This window comes from Narcine bancroftii, chromosome 3 (genome assembly GCF_036971445.1).
Source record: "Narcine bancroftii isolate sNarBan1 chromosome 3, sNarBan1.hap1, whole genome shotgun sequence".
NCBI classification, from domain to species: Eukaryota; Metazoa; Chordata; class Chondrichthyes; order Torpediniformes; family Narcinidae; genus Narcine; species Narcine bancroftii.
In genome coordinates, this window is record NC_091471.1 from 14,862,658 (window position 1) to 14,881,675 (window position 19,018).

At 43.9% G+C, this 19,018-nt stretch overlaps 1 protein-coding gene and 1 pseudogene across 1 annotated transcript in view; both read right to left on the reverse strand.

Moving 5' to 3' along the window:
• The window catches only part of slc4a11 (solute carrier family 4 member 11), a 146,645-nt gene that overhangs the window by 35,344 nt on the left and 92,283 nt on the right, over positions 1–19,018 (reverse strand). The window contains exons 9-11 of the mRNA XM_069922730.1: positions 16,316–16,441; positions 11,932–12,045; positions 5,884–6,016 (exon numbers count right to left, since the gene is read on the reverse strand). Of these exons, the coding sequence (XP_069778831.1) occupies positions 5,884–6,016; positions 11,932–12,045; positions 16,316–16,441 (373 nt within the window). The remainder of the gene's footprint in view (positions 1–5,883; positions 6,017–11,931; positions 12,046–16,315; positions 16,442–19,018) is intronic.
• Positions 18,260–18,414, reverse strand: LOC138759641 (U1 spliceosomal RNA; annotated as a pseudogene).

Consider the following 19,018-nt stretch of genomic DNA (forward strand, 5'->3'; position numbering starts at 1 on the left):
TCAGAAGTTGGATTGATGACAAGCAGCAAATTAGCTATTTTTTTTCGTGGCATGACGACTCCCTTTGAAAGTGGCAGGACATTAAAAGCAAATTGGCAAACCCTGAATGGTTGATGTTTGGAAAGTAACCCCAGAGGAGGCAACAAAATCTGATGCAATCACTACAGATAGGATGCAATAGGACAGGCCCTTACAAAGGCCGGGTAGAGAAGAATGGATGCTAATGGGATCAGTGCATAGATGGGCAATAAGGTTGGTATGGAGGTGGTGGGCCAAAAGGCCTCGTTACTCTGCTGGTACAACCAATTTTCCCCTGCAGCCGCTGCAACCGTGTCTGCCTGTCCCGCATCGGACTTGTCAGCCACAAACGAGCCTGCAGCAGACGTGGACTTTTACCCCCTCCATAAATCTTCGTCCGCGAAGCCAAGCCAAAGAACAATTCTACAGTAAGAATGTGTGGAATCTGGACTCCGCAGAGCCACCAGCAGACAGACCATGATGTTGACACATTATGGCATTCAACACAACTCTGGGAAGAAACATAGAACAGTACAGCACTGGTACACGTTCTTCATCCCATGATGTCTGCACTGACCACAAAGACATTCATAACTAGACCCATCTGCTTGCATACAAGTTCATATCCCTCTACTCCCAGCCAGCACGTAGTCTACGTGCACCTTAAATCTTTCTATCGTACCCAGTTCTACCATCTCCCCTAGCAGTATATTCCAGGATCTACCCACTCACTCTGAAAAAGCTTGCCTTGTGAATCCCTCCCCCTCTCACCCTGAAGCCATGCCCTCTTGGATTGACATTTCCAACTGAGGAAAAAGGCTGATCACCGATGCCACCGATTTCCATACTTTTATCAGGTTACTTCTCAACCTCTATCACTCAGGAGAAAATTATCCAAATTTGTCTAGCCTCTCCTTGTAACCCATGCCTTCCGATGCAGGCAACATTCTGCAGAACCTCTTAACCACCTTCTCCAAAACCTCTACATTCTTTCACACTAAATGCTTTCAAGCTGCCTTGTAAAATTGCCTGGTTAGTGTCCCACTCACAAGGCAGATTCAAAGGATGCAACCTGGTCAGCTCCAAAATTAACTGGTCCCCTCCCCTACCTCGGAGGTAGTCAGGGAGACCCAGTTGAACTTACCTAGGTCGTGTCCTCCAACAGCTTGAAAACTAAAGCAGCCGACCCAGTCACAGGGAAACCCCAGCTGAAGTGTCCGCCGGGGGTGGGGGGGGGGGAAGAGAAGAGAGTGGGTGGGCCACATTTGGGGAGAGTGAGGTTGTTGCCGCGGGGTGGGGGGGGATGCTACGATCAGTGGTGACAGAGGGGATCAGCGTAGCTGCTGCAGGAAAGGTTGTCGATTTAATGGGTCCATCCCCCCACAGCTTAAAAGGTGCTGCAAGTACCTTTGTCCCACTAATCGCACCTGGGTCCCAGGAGGGCTACCCAGGTGCTGCAGCTTAAAAGCACCTACTGTGGCCACCTGAATGGTATACAGATAAGGCCTAACCAAAGCTTGTCACAGCTGCAGCATAATTTCCTGACTGTTAAATTCAATGCTCCAATAAAGACAAACATGCCATATGCCTTCTTACCATCCTATCCACTGGTGTTGCCAGGGTCAGGAGGTTCTGTACATCAATGGTCCTCAAGGTCCTGCCATCACTATATACTTTCCTTTCTCGTTTGACCCGAGTTATCACAATTACATTTGTCAAGTCTATTGTCATCCAGTTGGACAAGTGCAACCCGACGAAACAGCGTTCTCCAGTCCTCGGGGCAAACAACGCAGACACACAACCAGACAGACACACATGCATTCAAACAATACATATGCAGGACAAGCATTCATCTATACAAATAAATAAACTGATTAATATTGTTTCATGAATATGAGTCTCAGGTGGTCAGTTCCTTTGGTCGTTCAGCATTCTCACTGCCCATGGGAAGAAGCTATTCCTCAGCCTGGTGGTGCTGGCTCTCATCCCCGTGTTTCTTATCTGATGGGAGCAGCTGAAAGATGCTCTGTGCGGGGTGGAAGGCGTCCTCAATGATTTTGTGCATCCTCTAGACAACGATCCCGGTAGATCACATCAATGGAGGCGGAATGGGTGAAGGGAGGTGTGGAAAAACCTAATTGATCCTCTCTGCCACTCTTGCAGTCCATTTCTCTACAGCAACCATGCTACACTGTGATGCTGTCGGCCAGGACGTTCTCGATACATCCTCCACAAAAGGTTGATGTAATGGTGGCTGGTAGCCTTGCCCACTTCTGTCTTCTCAGGAGGTTGCCCTTCCTGACAAATGAGGAGACGTAGAGTGTCCACAATAAGTCACTAGTTCAGTGAAACGGGGAGAATAGAAACAAAGAAACATAGACGATAGGAGCAGGAGTAGGTCATTCGACGCTTCGAGCCTGCTCCGCCATTCAACGAGATCATGGCTGATCTTAAAGTTCAGTACCCCGTCCCCGCTTTCTCTCCGTAACCTTTAATACCTTTAATGTACAAACTCCTTACAAAAAGCACATGATTCGAACCCAGGCTATTGATTCTGAAACAGCATTGCTCTAATCACTACACTAACCGCTTTTTGAGATTTATTCAGGACAGTCATTATGGGATGAATGGTTAACAATTCTTATTGCAGGGAAAATTGGGCCTTTTTTAAAAAAAAAGAAAATATGATGAGGCAACTCTCATTTCAATTCTTGAGCAAACAGAATCTCAGCTGCATCAACTTTGCTTTTCCCAGTTCAAATAACCTTCAGATATCCTTTCAAGAGAGTCAATGGGAGATTACACAAGGACGAGACAGTGAAATGTGACCAGATTGCTTAATATCTCTATTGTACCAAAGGCAAAACCATACCAGTGGTCCCCTAACCATCTGACTTCCAGTCATCAGAATGTTTCATGCAGTTTTTGAGCAATATGCCAGAAAGGATTCGTAGTTTAGCAACGCAATAAACCAGTTTGTTTCCTCCAATATATACCAAGGATGACAGCCTTACTGCCATTTTCTGTCCACTAGTAATGGCCCTCTTGTAGCTTAACCCCACCAACCATGCCAATGTAACAGTTTGGTGCAACAAAGCAAGAGTTTGAAAGGAAGTTATGAACCATCCGTGTTGGTGTTCAATCTGAATTCACCATCGGCAGGGCAAGCAAACAAAAGCAGCATGTGACAGCACACTGGCCACACCAGTGAGTGCTGGCACCTCATTGCTCCAAGGAACTGGGTTCAGCCCTAACCTCAGCTACAGTCTGTGGAGTTTGCACACTCTTGTTCCCACCGGCAGATCCAATTTCCGCATACATCCCAAAAAGAAAAAAAACACACTTGCCGGCTAACTAATGACCTTAAGAGACCCCTCAATGACCAAAAATGGAATCCAGGTGGAATTGCAAGAGAGAGAGGGGGCAGTGAAATAAGCAGAGCGATTATTATTATATATTTTTTTAAAACGGGACAATTAGGACCCTACCCCTGAAAACCACCATGGACTTGTGAACTAAATGATGTAATAAAAATGGCTGAACTGTCGGTTCTGCAGCAATAACAGCGCTGCCGCTGGTGCAGACCCGCAGCTTGTCCGCAGGGTTCTACAGCCCGGTCGGACTGCTGTCAGCTCCATATAGGTTTTTAAAGTGGCCTGTTAAACAGGCCGATGGTGGTTTATTTTAGAAATCTGCAACCATGGGTTCTTAGCCCAAGATGACGGCTCCCACGTTCAGTAGCAGTCTCGGGGAGTTGCAGATTCCAGGGAAGCAGTGGACTGGAGCAGGGTCCCATAAAAACAGGAAGATCACCCCGCGTTAGAGAAGGAGATTGAGAGAAGACCACCCATGGATTGGTGACAACAGAAGGACCAGCGAGGGGCTCGGAGGCTGAAGGGCACGCGGGCTCGAGGAGAAGGACCCACACAGGCTGTGGGCTACTGGGTTTAAGGGGTACCAGATATTGAACCAAGATGCAAGAGCGTGCTGGGGGCCTGGAGGGCTTCTTCCTGATCACGTCAGAGGTTTGAATCTGGAGCTCAGGTTGAGGTCATGTGGCTGCAGAGGCTGTGGGATCATTGGAGGCAAATCCATGGACACTCACTGACCCTGGGGGGTGGGGGTGACTTTTGTTTTCTCTCTCTGATTATAAGGAGCGCAGGGCAATTTCTGCTGTTAGTAAATCTTTGTCAGCCTTCTGGTAATATTACCTTTCCTGTTTTACTACATGACAATAAAAGAATCTTGAACCTTGAACCACAAGGCAAAGGAACAGAAAAAGGCCACTAGGCCCATTGAGTCTGTTCTGTAAATCTACACCAAGCTACTCTACACTAGTTCCAATTTCTGGCCTTTTCCCCATATCCCTTGATCCCCTCACTAATGAGATACTTATCTATTTCTTGTTTAAATACTCTCAGTGATCTGGCCTCCACTGCTGTATATGGCAGTGACTTCCACAGATCCATGATCCTCTGACTAAAGAAGTTCTTTGTAATCTCTGTTTTATATGGATAACCTCTAATTTTCAGTCCATGACCCCTTGTCCTCGATTCACCCACCAAAGGAAACATCTTACCCACATCCACCCTATCTAAACCTTCCAAAATACAAAAAGCCTCTATGAGATCTCCTCTCATTCTCTTGTACTGCAATAAATACAGCCCAAGAGCTGCCAAATGCTCCTCATACATTAGCCCTTGTATTCCAGGAATCATCCTAGTAAATCTCCTCTGTACCCTCTCCAACAGCATCGCATCCTTTCTAATATAGGGGGCCCAAAACTGTACACAATACTCCAAATGAGGTCTCACCAGTGCCCCATAGAGCCTCATCAACACTTCTTTACTCTTGTACATTATTCCTCTTGAAATGAATGCCAACAAAGCCTCCTTTTGCTTTATAAATACAACATGTATAAATAATTTGAAGTTTCAAGGCATGATCTGTTAGCTCTATGGACATTCCTCCTGATGCTATCTTGATTAAACAAGACTTCATTGTGGCACCAAATGAATGTTTTGCCACCAAAACTAAAGCAAGACATTGGATAGTAACAGGTTTCTAGAACATAGGAACATAGGAAGTAGGAAGAGGAGTAGGCCAAAAATGGCCCATCGAGCCTGCTCCACCATTCAATACGATCATGGCTGATTGCCTCAGCAACCATGCTTCCTGACTTGAGGACAGTTTACATCAAAATGCAAGAACAAAAAAATAAAAAATTAAAAATAAAAAAATGCAAGAACAAGGTTATGAGTAGTTTCCACCGTCCCTCGCGTTGCTCAACATTCACCTCCTTTGACCTCTTACCACATTTCCGCACTATCCCCATTGCCTTCAAGTTATTAATCCCTACGCACCTGTTGATTTCAATTCATTATTATTGGCCCAATAATACTGTGGAGACTTAGGACCGATAGTGGTTCAAGGAGGGCCTCACCCCACAATGAGCTGCTCCCGTCAGGGAAGAGATACAGGAGGATCAGAGCCAGCACCACCAGGCTGAGGAAAAGTTTTGTCCCACGGCCAGTGAGAACGCTGAACGACCAAAGGTCCTGCTCACACTAACCATTAGAGACTCACATTCACAAAACTCTATTTATTAATTTGTATAGAAGAATACTTGCTCTGCATATGTATTGTTTGTGTCATGTCTGGTTGTGTGTCTGCGAGTTTTGCACTGAGGATCGGAGAACGCTGTTTCGTCGGATTGTACTTGAGCAATCAGATGACAATAAACTTGACTTGAAGCTCTAATCAACCATGAAGCAGCAATAATTATCACCTTATAATTGTCAACCACACAAACAAGGTGGGGAAAAGAGGTTCATAATTAATTGAAACTTGCTGATTGTCACTTACCTTTTAAAAAAGGTCTTCAATGAACTTAAGTTACCAACACCATAAATGATGCAAAATAAACTATTCCACAAGCCAACACAGGCGTAAAAAGCAAAGAAATTCAGATTGTAGTCATCGCAGATGTCCTGGATTACTGCAAAGGGAGAAAATAAGTGTAAAGAGAGGGAGGAACAAGACTGCCAACTATATTTTGGAAGGAGTCCAAGAAGATTGATGAATGCAAGGTAGAAGATGCTGTCCAGCACGTTCCAGGTACGGACTGTCCTCTGAGTGAAGAAATTGCTGCCTCTACATTTTTTTCCCACCTCACACCTTAAATCTGTGCCCTCTAGTTCTAGAATCATCTACCTTGGGGAAAATGACCGAGAATTCACTTTTTCCCATACTACTCATGATTTGCATCCACCTGTACAATGTCACACCTTGGCCTCTTCATTGTAGAAAATAAAGATCCCGTCAATTCAAACACTCCTGATAACTCAAGCCCTCCAGACCCACCAACATCCTCGGCAACCATCTAATTTATGGTTGTCCTTCTTACAGCTATGTGACCAGAACCTCACACAGTACTCCAGTCCCACCAATGCCACATACAGCCGAACTACCTAGGTATAAAGTCCAAAAGTTGGTACCTTATGAAGGTCAGTGTGCCTTCTCCAATCGAGATGTCAACTTCAAACTCTGCACCCCTAGATCTTTGTTTTACAATCTCTCTCCAGGGCTCTACCATTCACGGTGAAGTCCTACCTGGGTTTGACTTCCCAAAGCGCAACACCTCACAATTGTTTGAGTTCAATTCCATTTGCCACTCCTTGGCCCGCCATCCCAAACTGATTGAGATCCTACTGTAAACTTGGATCTCCTTCCTCACTGTCCAGGACTCCACCAATTTTGTTGCCATCTGCAGATTTATTTTCATGTTAACTACATTGTTTTCTCATGTATATTAATGATTTGAATGGCAGTGGTGGACATAGGCCTCCGATCAGAAACACATCCTTCTACTACCCTCTGCCTCTTTCCAAAATGCCAATTTTGAATCACATGGGCCAGATCACCTTGGATCCCATGTGATTTAACCTTCCAGCCTCACCGGGCGGACTAACCTGCTGCATGGGACCTGAGAAATCCCATATATTCAACAACCTTCATCAAAAAGTCATCAGATTTGTGAGACAATCCTGACAACCTGCCATCAGTCCCTGACTGATCAAATACTGGTAGGTCCTGCCCCTCTGAATGCCATCCAGCAATGTTCCACCCACTGATGTCAAGCTCACTGGCCTGCAGATGCCTGGCTTACCCTTGCTTTTTAAATTACTGCCCAACATCATCCATCGTCCAGGCTTCTGACACTTCACCCAAGGCCAAAGATGATGACAATATCTCAGCAATGGGTCTCCGCAATTTCTTCTTGACCTTCAGGATACATTTTCATCAGCCCCAGGGATAAGAACATTCTAATACTCTCCAAGGCTATTAAGACCTCCTCCCTGGTCATTCTAATATGTTACAGTGACTCGCACCTTATTTCCTTGATTTCCATGATCTCCTTCAAAATCCAATTAAATTCTCAGCTAAACCCCATCAATATGCATTACTCCTCATGAGATTAATAACTTATTGTGGCTTTGTTCTATGAAAGGTTGAGTGTTCACTTTACCCAATTAAGAGCCCAACATCTTCACTCGTTCACCTGGACTATTCCCTGCCATTTCAAAGACAAAATTATTCCCTGTAATTTGGTTCTCATTTAGCCTCACCCCTCCTGATCTACAATGTCCGCTAGCCCATAAACTCTGCTCCCTTCTCACACATCATGCTTGTCTTGTACATCATGTTTTTCTTTTACCCCCAGTAATGGAGGCTGCACATTTTGCACTTCCTCCGTGGAATCTCTCGACCAATTATCTTTGCCTCCTATTCATTAATACATTGATCGAAGAACTCGTCATGTACATTCTAGCCAATCAATCCAATTTGCTACAAATTCATCACCTTAGCACACTGTGAAATGCCATGTACAATCTTGTTAACGATGCTATTGAGAAGCAAGTGGCTTTGCTAGATTTATTAGGTTACCAGATCCCCTACAAGTGATTGACTGGTTGAATGAAACATACACATCTCTCCCACAACAAATCTGCATCAATCTCTAATAAAATAATGTGCCCTCCAATAAATAGTGAAGACCAAGTTTCCTAGGCGTGGCCAGTTGTGACCAAATTCTTTCAGAACAAACCGTGGGCCAAATACCAGGCATCAGTGGAAATTGTATTCAGAATTGTGCAGTCAAGGACTTGATGTTCAAATGAACTAATTGCCCAGAGATTGTTCAACTAAGCCAATGAGATAGTTTGCAGGCTCAAATGACCTCAGATCCATATCCTGTACTCCAGAAGTTGCTTCATAAATATATTTATAGAAATTTTGTGAACTAGACAAACTAATTTCAGATTTATTATCAGAGTACAATCCTGAGATTCCTTTTCATTTGGGGCAGGCAGAATTACCACTTATTTGTCGTGCAAAAAACTATACATAGCATATACATGTAAATGAGAACTGTGAACAGATAATGAATGTAAACAGAATTTTAATTAAAAAAAAAATCAGTATAATGCACAAGAGTCCCTGATCAAGTTTGTTGTTGAGTCTGATGGTGGAGGGATTTGAATTAGATGAAAGGACTAAATGTGTTTGACTCCCAGTGTTTGTATTCAAACATTTGCAGTATAGCAAGGGATTAGGAAAGTTTATGGAATGCTGTCCTTTAATTCAAGGGGAGTGGACTACGTGTGAGAAAGTCTTGATGCATGGTGGAGGAAAGACCACATCAGGAGTACAAGTAATGTTCTGCTGGCAGCAGCGCTCTGTGGAGTTGGAAGAACGGCTACGAGTCGAGGAGGTAGTTTGAGGGTCTGGAGCTGTAGGCTGCCTACTGGCTTGGGCACCCACGGTGGGTCTGTCAGCTGGGAGTGCATGGTGCAGCGGTGGCTGGGGCCAAGGCTCTGAGGAACTGTAGAATGAGGGAATAAAATGGTCTGGAGGACTCTTGCTACTATCCGTGGCCCAGTAGTGGTCAGAAACCTCAGACAACAATGTGACGGAAGGCAGCAGCAGCATCTGGACTTGGAGGCGGCGGGGGTGGGAAAGACTGGCAACTGCGAGCAAGGAATAACTTTGTACTGATTTGGACATTGCTATCCTGCCTTACTGAGTCATGGACTGGTCTGGTCTTGGTCTATGAACATGTTCCATTCACTGTCATTTTGTAATATTCTGTGAGTAGTTTGTTTTAAAGTTAAATGTCTGTCAGGATAGAGGCCTGTGTGCCTCAGGGATCAATGTTGGGTCCCTTGTTGTTTGTCATTTACATTAATGATTTGGATGATGGAGTGGTAAATTGGGTAAGTAGTTGTGGATAGTGACCATGGTTTTCAAGGACTTCAAAAGGATTTGCATTGCTTAGAAGAGTGGGCTGAAAGGTGGTAGATGGAGTTTAATACCAATAAGTGTGAGGTGCTTCATTTTGAGAAGAATAATCAAAACAGGACATATGCAGTGAAGGGGAGGGCATTGAGGAATGCAGAGAAATGGAGATCTTGGAATAACGGTTCATCATTCTTTGAAAGTGGATTCTCATGTAGATAGGGTGGTAAAGAAGGCTTTTAGTATGCTGGCCTTTATAAATCGAAGCATAGAATATAGGAGCTGGGAGGTGATGTTGAGACTATTCAAGGCATTGGTGAGGCCAAACTTGGAATATTGTGTGCAGTTCTGGTCTCCAAATTATAGGAAGGATATCAATAAGGTAGAGAGGGTGCAGCAAAGATTTACTAAAATGTTGCCTGGATTGCAGTATCTAGAATACAAAGAAAGATTGATTAGACTGGGTCTTTATTCATTAGACTGTAGAAGGTTGAGGGGGGGGGGATTTGATAGAGGTATTTAAAATTATGAGGGGAATAGATAGAGTAGATATGAATAGGCTCTTCCCCTTGAAGGTAGGTGAGATTGAAATGAGAGGTCATGAGTTAAGGGTTAGGGGCCAAAAGTTTAGAAGTAACATGAGAGGGAGCTTTTTCACAGAGTGGTGGCTGAGTGGAATGACCTTCCGGAAGAGGTGGTTGCGGCAGCGTCAATTTTGTCATTTGGATAGGTGCATGGATGTGAGGGGATTGGAGGATTATGGGCAGGGTGCAGTTAAGTGAAACTAGAGGAGATCACTTAAATCGGTACAGACTGGAGGGGCCGAGATGGCCTGTTTCAATACTGTAATTGTTATGTTGTTAATTTGTAAGGGACAAAATTGTAACTGGGAGGTTGGAATAAGTTGGTCGCTGTGGTTCGAGATGGTGGCGCGGCAGTTGCACACAGCGGCCCCTTACTACAGTGCCATTTTGCCCACTTCTTTGCTTGGTCTTATATATATAGTATTAAGTTATTAAGTAATGGCTTGTCCTGGAGAAACACAATTATGTTTTTAATGGCTGTTTGCGGTTCAAAAACTGTTGACCGACTGCTCTCCATATTGAAGGAGCAAAATAATTTTGTGAAAGGCAATGCAGAGAAGGTTCTCCAGGTCAATTACTGTGATGAAGATGTAGGAATAGATCAGGTTCATGGACGAATGAAGGGCAATTTTATTGAATAGTGCAGAAGAGGTTCATCTGGACCTAAATTTTTAAATTTTAAATTCAGACATACAGTATAGTAACAGGCCCTTTTGGTCCACAAGCCTGTGCCACCCAATTACACCTAATTGACCTACAACCCCGGGTACCTTTTGAAAGATTGGAGAGCATCAGCTTGAATTGTTTTCTATGGAACACAAGAGACTAACAGTACTAAGTCAGGGGAAAATGACCCAGTCCTAATCAAGGGCTCAATAGTGGAGAGGGTCAAGAGCTTCAAATTCCTGGGTGTCAACATCTCCGAGGATCTGTCCTGGAGCCTCCATGTTGATTCATCACAAAGGCGGCTCACCAGCGGCTGTACTTTGTGAGGAGTCTCAGGAGATTCGGTATGTCACCAAAAACTCTTTGATAGGTGTACTGTGGAGAGCATTTTGGCTGGTTACATCATTGCCTGGTATGGAGGCGCCAACTCTCAGGACAAGAATAAACTCCAGAGAGTTGTTAATTCAGCCTGTGACATCACTGGCACCAGACTTCACTTCATTGAGGACATCTACATGAGGCGGTGTCTTAAAAAAAAAAGCAGTCCCATCTCCCAGGCCATACCCTCTTCACTCTGTTACAAATGGGAAAAAGGTTCAGGAGCCTAAAGTTGAGCACTCAATGGCACATGGACAATTTCTTCCCTGATCCCATTAGATTCCTGAATAATCAATGATCCAAAGACACTGACTTACTTTTCATGCTCTACTATTTAATTTATTTATAGTAATGTTGTAAGATGGTTATAATATGAATATTTGCTCTATGACGCTGCCACAAAACCCCGAATTTCATGACTTGCTCACGACAATAAATTGATTCTGAAGGGGCTAACTATCAAATTTTGAGAGGCATAAAGTCAGTAGATGGTCTTTTTTCCCCCAGTGCAAAAGTCAAATTTTGGACATGGAGGCTAAAGGCGAGAAATTTAAAGGGGAATCCAATGGGCAGGTCTTCCCCACACCACCACCCTCCACCCCCCCACAACACACACACACATATGTGAAGGTTATAGAACAAGTTGCCAGAGGTTGTTACAATTATGTTTTAAGGCCATTTGGACAAATACTTGGGTAGGATAGGAGCTGAGGGCAAGGGCAAAAGGGATGAAGTAAAGACAGGGATCATACTTTGCTTTGAAGAGTTGGTCAATGGGCCAGTTTCTGTACCGCATCTCTATGACACACCAATTCACAGTCTGAGCTTCTCCACTCCATGGCTTAATGTCTCTCCACATACCTTGCAGTCTATCAGGGACGGAATTCTGCTGAGGCTGTAACAAACCTTATCTGATACGTTCAAAATGTTCAAGGTTGAAAGACAGAGAATTAAACTCTTAAATAATTGGTGAGTAAGTGCAACGTACCGTGTATGTACAAGGCCAGGGGTGCAGTTGTTAAAACTATACCCATGGGTTGACCAGCAAATACTGCATAGGCTACTCCTCCAATGCATTGGGCAAGGATGGTTTTCTGCACATCTGTAAAACAACTATTGTTAGGACAAAAGCTGAAAGTCTGTTAGCATTTGATTTACATGTAAGAGTTTGTTGCCATACAGGAGGCAGGTGCAGGAATAGCGGTTTGCTTGCTCTCATACTCAATCCATATCATCACAAGTTAGCCAGTTTAAGATAGTGATCCTTTTAAGATGATTCACGCTTCTTTGAAGTCAACACAGATGAAACAAGTGAGGATAGCATTTACAGAACAACACAAAGGATCAATGAAGTGCAAACGTGAGGTGCAGAGCAGAAAATGCCTCGGTTCCTAGAACTGGCGGATCAGCCACTGAAGAAAACACCAGTTTGGCCCATATAAAGTATAGCAGCAAATCACCAGCCAAACAAATCAACCATTTCCTCCTCATCATAAAACACTGAACCCATTCACACTGTGACAATCTCCCCTGAAAATGCATTTTGGGTCCCAGATCTTCAGCACCCACCACCAAGGCTTTAGTCTCTCCAATGGTCACAATTGCTCTGTGTTACCCCTTTACCTGCCAATTCAATACAACTCCAATGCTGGTTTTTTTTTTGGTTCTGGGAGTTGGATCATGGCTCCTCAATCCTGTCCTACCATTCAATATCATAGCTGATTCAATCTTTGCCCTCAATTCCACATTGCTGTCTAAACTCAGTTACCCTTAACTACTCTGCAACCCCCTTCTAAAATAAATTCTCACCATTAAATAGTTCTGCCTCACTGAGGCCACAGGGAAAAAAAAAATCCATGAACAAGTGAAGAATTTTTTTTGTCTTTGTCAAATGACAAATCCTTATTGTCTTCATGCTGGCCATGTTCCCTACTTGAGCTGGACCCATTTGGTTCATTGCCCTCTAAACCTTCCTTAACCACATACCTGTCTAAATGTCTTTTGAACCTAGTTTGTTCCAGTCTCCTTGTTCTTTCCTTGGGCAGCTTGCTCCATGTACTCAGTACCCTCTGAGCAAAACAATTGACCCAGAGGTAAAGGTAAAGGTTCCATTATCGTCACACAATACTACATTTAGAATGTAACATACATGAAATTCTTTAACCTTGTCTGCCATAAGGAAGATTGAGTCATTACTTTGTTCAGTGCCCCTCGCAGAAATGTGGCCCCAACTCTCAACCCCAAGGCCAGTGGTCTAACCACTGAGCTATTGGAGCCTCTCCATAGTATGATTGGAATTTGATTGTGAACTCCATCAAAATTCCTCAAAATGACCACCACATCCAAACTAATTTAGCAAGCCTTCAGAGTTGTTTCGAATGGAAGTACATCCCCTCTTTGCAAAGTGGCCAAGACTCCAATATCCCAGAAAAGGTTTCGTCAATGCCTTGTCCAGTCATAGCAACAGTTTTCTCCTTTTCCACTCCACCTCTCCCAAATAAAAGGATTAATATCCCATTCACTTTCTTTCTCAATTACTTTATCCAAACCATTGGCATACTGAACAGTACATCCTCAACAAACTGGGCTCTTTTATGCAAAGTCAAGAAGTTTTGGATAGGCTCATCAGATACAGTGTAAATGAAAGGGAAAAAACAAACTAATAACAGAAAAATTGCCAGGTCCTCCTCTTTTGGTTTAAAAAAAAGGCAAATTTGTTTTTAAGATTTAAAAAAATGGTGAGAGAGTGAAATGCATGGCTAACAGTGGAAGAGGTCTTTGGACAAAATAAAACTAATTGCTGAGTTTCAGCAAGTAAATGGGAAGGCAAACATCAACTTTTTTTATATTTTATTTAATTTTTATGAATATATATATATGTATATATGTATATATGTATATATATGTATACAGGTCGGGCGCGGCGCGGGCTACACACTCTACTGGTCTGGCAAGCCTTCGGATGAACGACGCCTATCTGGTGTAGGCTTCATGGTCAAGAGCTTCATTGCCTCCAAACTCGAAAACCTTCCGACAGGCCTCTCGGACCGAATCATGTCCATGCGACTCCCACTTCAAAACAAGCGTCACATCACCCTCATCAGTGTCTATGCTCCAACCCTCCAGGCGGAACCAGCAGAAAAGAACAAGTTCTACACCGACCTGCGCAACCTCATCCAACGTACCCCTACAGCCGACAAGGTTGTCATCCTGGGCGACTTCAACGCTCGTGTCGGCAAAGACTCAGAAACCTGGCCAGGAATCCTGGGCAAGCATGGCGTCGGCAAGTGCAACGACAATGGGCGCCTCCTGTTGGAGCTCTGCGCAGAACAGCGGCTTGTCATTACAAACACCCTTTTTCAGCAGAGGGACAGCCTTAAGACCACCTGGATGCATCCCCGATCCAAACACTGGCACCTCCTGGACTACATCCTGGTGCGAGAAAGTGACAAACGAGATGTGCTCCACACCAGGGTCATGCCCAGCGCGGAATGCCACACTGACCACTGGCTGGTTCGCTGCAAGCTCAATATGTATATATATATATATATATATATATATATATACACACACTGAGGACTGAATTAATGTATACACAAATACACAAAAAAATTTTGACAGATGCAAGATTATCAACAGACAGATACGGATAGTCTAAAAGTTGGGAACAGTCCTGAAGTGGCCACATTTAGGACCGAGCCAAGAAGAACTTGCAGCACGAGGCTGAAGAATATTTGAAATTCTCCAGAGCTATGGTGATTCAGTCCAATTCTATTCAAAACTAGAATCAATTATTATAAAAAGGAAATTAAGGAAATCAAGGAACACAAGATTATGATGGCCTTCAATCCAAAATATTAACTGTTTCTTTCCACAGACACTGCCCGACCTGATGAGTATTGGCAACATATCCCATTTTGATTTCAGGCTGCTTTACAAATTCTCGTCTTCTTTCATTTGGATACCAACAAACTAAAGAGATGTAGAAAATGAAAGGAAAGCCAGCATTTATTGTCAATTCCAAAAGTACCCCAACCAACTTGCTTGGCTTCTTCTACCACATTGGTATAGGCCTGGTGTCCTGCATGCAAAAGGCTTATTGGGGGGTGAACAAAATGGGCGGTATAATCAGCACAACGCCATTACGGCACCAGTGATCTGGATTCAAATTTGCCATCATCTGCAAAGAGTTTGTACATTCCACCTGTGCCTCCACCTTTCCTTCAGGCGCTCGTTACCTCCCAGGTTCCAAACACGCACAGGGTTATTATCTTCACTGGTCACATGGGTGCATTGGGCAGCACAGACTTGTGGGCAGAAGATCCTGCTACTGAGCTGTATCTTTATCTTTTTATCCCCCAAATAATCTTTTTGAAACAACACAATATCTCCAGCATTTTGTGTTTTTACTTCAACTACAGTGTCTGCAGATTTTTTTGTCTTTTAATCAAATGAATCTAGATGATCTGACATATTTTGCCATTCAAAATTCCTCATCCCAAATTCTCTTATTGCAAGAGCAGCACACAAAATTGTGGAGAAACTCAGCAGGTCAGGCAGCATCTGCGGAAGGCAACAGATAGTCAACATTTTGGGCAGAATATGTTTCACCAGGAATAGCAAGAAATAGCAGATGCCTGAATGAAATGTTGGGATTGGGACGTTTGGGGTGGGGGGCGGGGGAGAGGGTGGGTGAACAGATTATTAAAGTGACAGGTGACTACAGATGGGAGCGAGTACCCGTGTGGGGGCCAAACTGGGAGGGCTGTAAACTGAGCACAAGATGGTGGCAGAGGCAAGTAGGCAGGAAGGACACATGGCTAACGAACCAAGTCTGGGTGATTACATGGCCAGAGAGCTCAAGAGCAGTAGAGATCACAAAGGGGGAACAATGAGATTGGTAGTTCTGTTAGAGCCATCAAAGAGAGGAGGAAAACCCTCTTCAGGGTTGGCATCCCTCGAAGAGGCTTCATAGTAGAGCAGCAAAATGGAGGTAAAGATAGGCAACAGATACTGGAAAACTGGTGCAATGCACAAAATAATTCTTCCCTCTCCCCCACGCCATATTAACCTATCACCTGCCAACCCAGTCTTTTATTAGGCCATTTCCTGCTATCCCAGATTAAGTTTTTCAGCCCTAAACATTGATTGTCTATTGCCTACCATGGATTCTGCCTGACCCACTGAGTTCTTCCAGCATTTGCACGTTGCTCCAAGATTTCCAGCATCTGTGATCAACTTGCAGCCTTAGTGCTAAATGTCTCCAGTCACCCTTTCCACTTAATGGATCATTGTGCAGAGTTGGGAGGCTGCATTTTGAGTGGCTTCTTAATAACCAGAGATCGAGAGGTCCAACTGAACCAAAAACTTACCGATTGACCCTCTCGTGTTCTCATCATTCAAAGAACCAAAAGCTATCGTTGGCAGTAGGCAGATACAGTAGAGAAACAGGATGGTGGTGATGTATTTTCTGATAGACTTGTTGCTTCCAAATATACCTGCATTTAATCCAGAGTTCAGAGTTCAATGTCGACGCCACATCCAAATCATAAAAGTCAGGAGATTTTCACCCAGTTTAAACCATAATTAAAAGCTCACATTTCACCAAATGGGATTAGATTTCCAGCATTTTTAGTCACATTTACAGGGAAGAACCATTGGATGTTCAATTACTCTACAAATAATAAAATAATCACTAAAACAAGGAGTTGGATTAGAAACATAGAAGATAGGAGCAGGAGTAGGTCATTCGACCCTTCGAGCCTGCTCCGCCATTCAACGAGATCATGGCTGATCTTAAAGTTCAGTACCCCATCCCCGCCTTCTCTCCATAACCTTTAATACCCTTATACTGAAGAAATAGATCTAATTCCCTCTTAAATAGATTTAATGAACCTGCCTCTACTGCCCTCTGTGGCAATGAATTCCACAGATTCACCACCTCTGGGTAAAGAAATTTCTCGGTCCTAAATGGTTGGCCTATTATCCTCAAACCATGGCCCCGGGTTCTGGATTTTCCCATCCTTGGAAACATCCCATCTGCATTCATTCTGTCCAGTCCTGCCAGAATTTTATAGGTCTCTATGAGATCCCCTCTCAATCTTCTAAACTCCAGCGAGTACAATCCCAATTTTGAGATCCCAAACTGTTTGGGATGAGGGCAAAGTAAAATTACGTTAACATTGCTGTTTTAACATTATGATAAATTAGAGTCACATGGCACAGAAACCATCTTGTCAACCACATCCATCAAGTACTCTCCAACTGTGGTGGAACACGGTAGTGCAGGTGTGACCTCACTGGACTGTACAGGCTGGCATGCCTCTGCCCCTGTAATTCCTCCCTGTAGATTCCCAATAAAAGCTGAAAGGCCCCGTCTCCTCCCTCCATACTAGCCTTGGATCCAGGCCAACAGTATGTATAGACGTGCCTGATGCTTCAGACTAAAAGCCTTTAATCGCTCACTTCACGTCTGCTTGTGGTCATTGATCACATCACATCTCAGTAGCCTTCTGTGCCTAGTTAATTCAAATGTCCATTAAGACCATTCTTTAAAGAGTGTGATAGCTCCTTACCTCCACCAGTTCCTCAAACTGTCCTCATGTTCCAGATTCTAACCACCCTCTGAGTGGAAAAACTTTATGGTGCTAATACAAATTAAAGTTCTCTTTCTGGGATGGATTCTGACTAGCCTTTGCCAAGGATTGGAGATCTAACCAAGGCAAATATTCAAGAGCCCGCTGTCAGGTCACAACACCAGGATGATGGAACGTGGACACTGTTCTCATCAGAGACTTATGCGAGAGTGCTCAGAGGAAAACTAATCAGATGAATTGCCCTTCTTCTTCTTCTGGCCATCCATACCATAGGATGACGATGGTTCTTTTCAGTCAGTTTGTAAGGTTTGATAGGATACTCCTCTCCTCAGAGAGAAATATTGTGTGCGTGAATGGATTTAGGGGAGTAGGGGATTGCACAGGTCCAAACCCACCCTCTCGACATCCCTTCCCAGATCCAGTAGCATGGCGAGGCTCAAGATGGCTAAAAGAAATTCCACTGCAGTAAATGGCCAGACCAATCTTCAATGCAAGGGTTGCCCATTCCACACTTCACTGCATGTGTTTGCTAGATGGCCGTTGACCCTATATGAGGGTTCGTCTGCCCTTTGACAGGTCTTGCTTTTCATCCTGCTGTGTGTCCAGCCACCCTCTGCACCAGGCAAGCCTGGTGAGGGAGCAAGTTTAGTTGCTGACAACCTGACCCGTAGTACTGGGTTAAATGGTACCAGTAGCACTCAGACGAATGACTTTTCTTTTCAGGGGAGAGCGCGAACGCAGTCCCCCATACCACAAATTTTGCAGTCGAGTATTTGGGGACATCGCAGTCATCAACACACCCAAAGTGCAATGGGATAGCCTCGTCCTGGGAGATCGGCCATCATGACCACCGATTCTCCCTGCCAGGTAAGCATCTCAAACGAGTGACCTGACCTTAATGAAGAATGGTGGTAATGATGAATTCCAAGGAGCTTGTACATTCTCCCAGTGTCTGCATGGGTTTTCCGACCCTCCAAAATCATATGTTGTAGGTCAATTTGCGTGTAACAGACTTCAATTGAGCTCAAAATAAAATGTTAAAGTTTTTAAAAATTAAGATTGAAAGACAGAGGAGGTTTACAAGGATGTTGCTGAGATGTGAGGGACAGAGTTACAGGGAAAGGTTCTACGAGTTAGGACTTTATTCCATGGAACGTTGGAAAATGAGGAGAGATTTGATAGAGGTGTACAAAATTATGAGAGGGATATATAAAGTAAACACACCCAGGCTTTTTCCACCGAGATTAGGAGAGATTAAAAAAAAACTAGAGGACATAGGTTAAGGGCAAAGGTTTAATGGGAACATTAGGGGCAACTTCTTCATGGATGATGAGGGTGTGGAACGAGCTGCCAGTTGAAGTGGAGAACACAGGCTCAATGTTGACATTGAAGAAAAATTTGAACGGGTGAATGGAGGGAGGGGTAAGGAGGGATATGGTCCAGGTGCAGATCAGTGGGGCTTCAGAACAGACTAGAAAG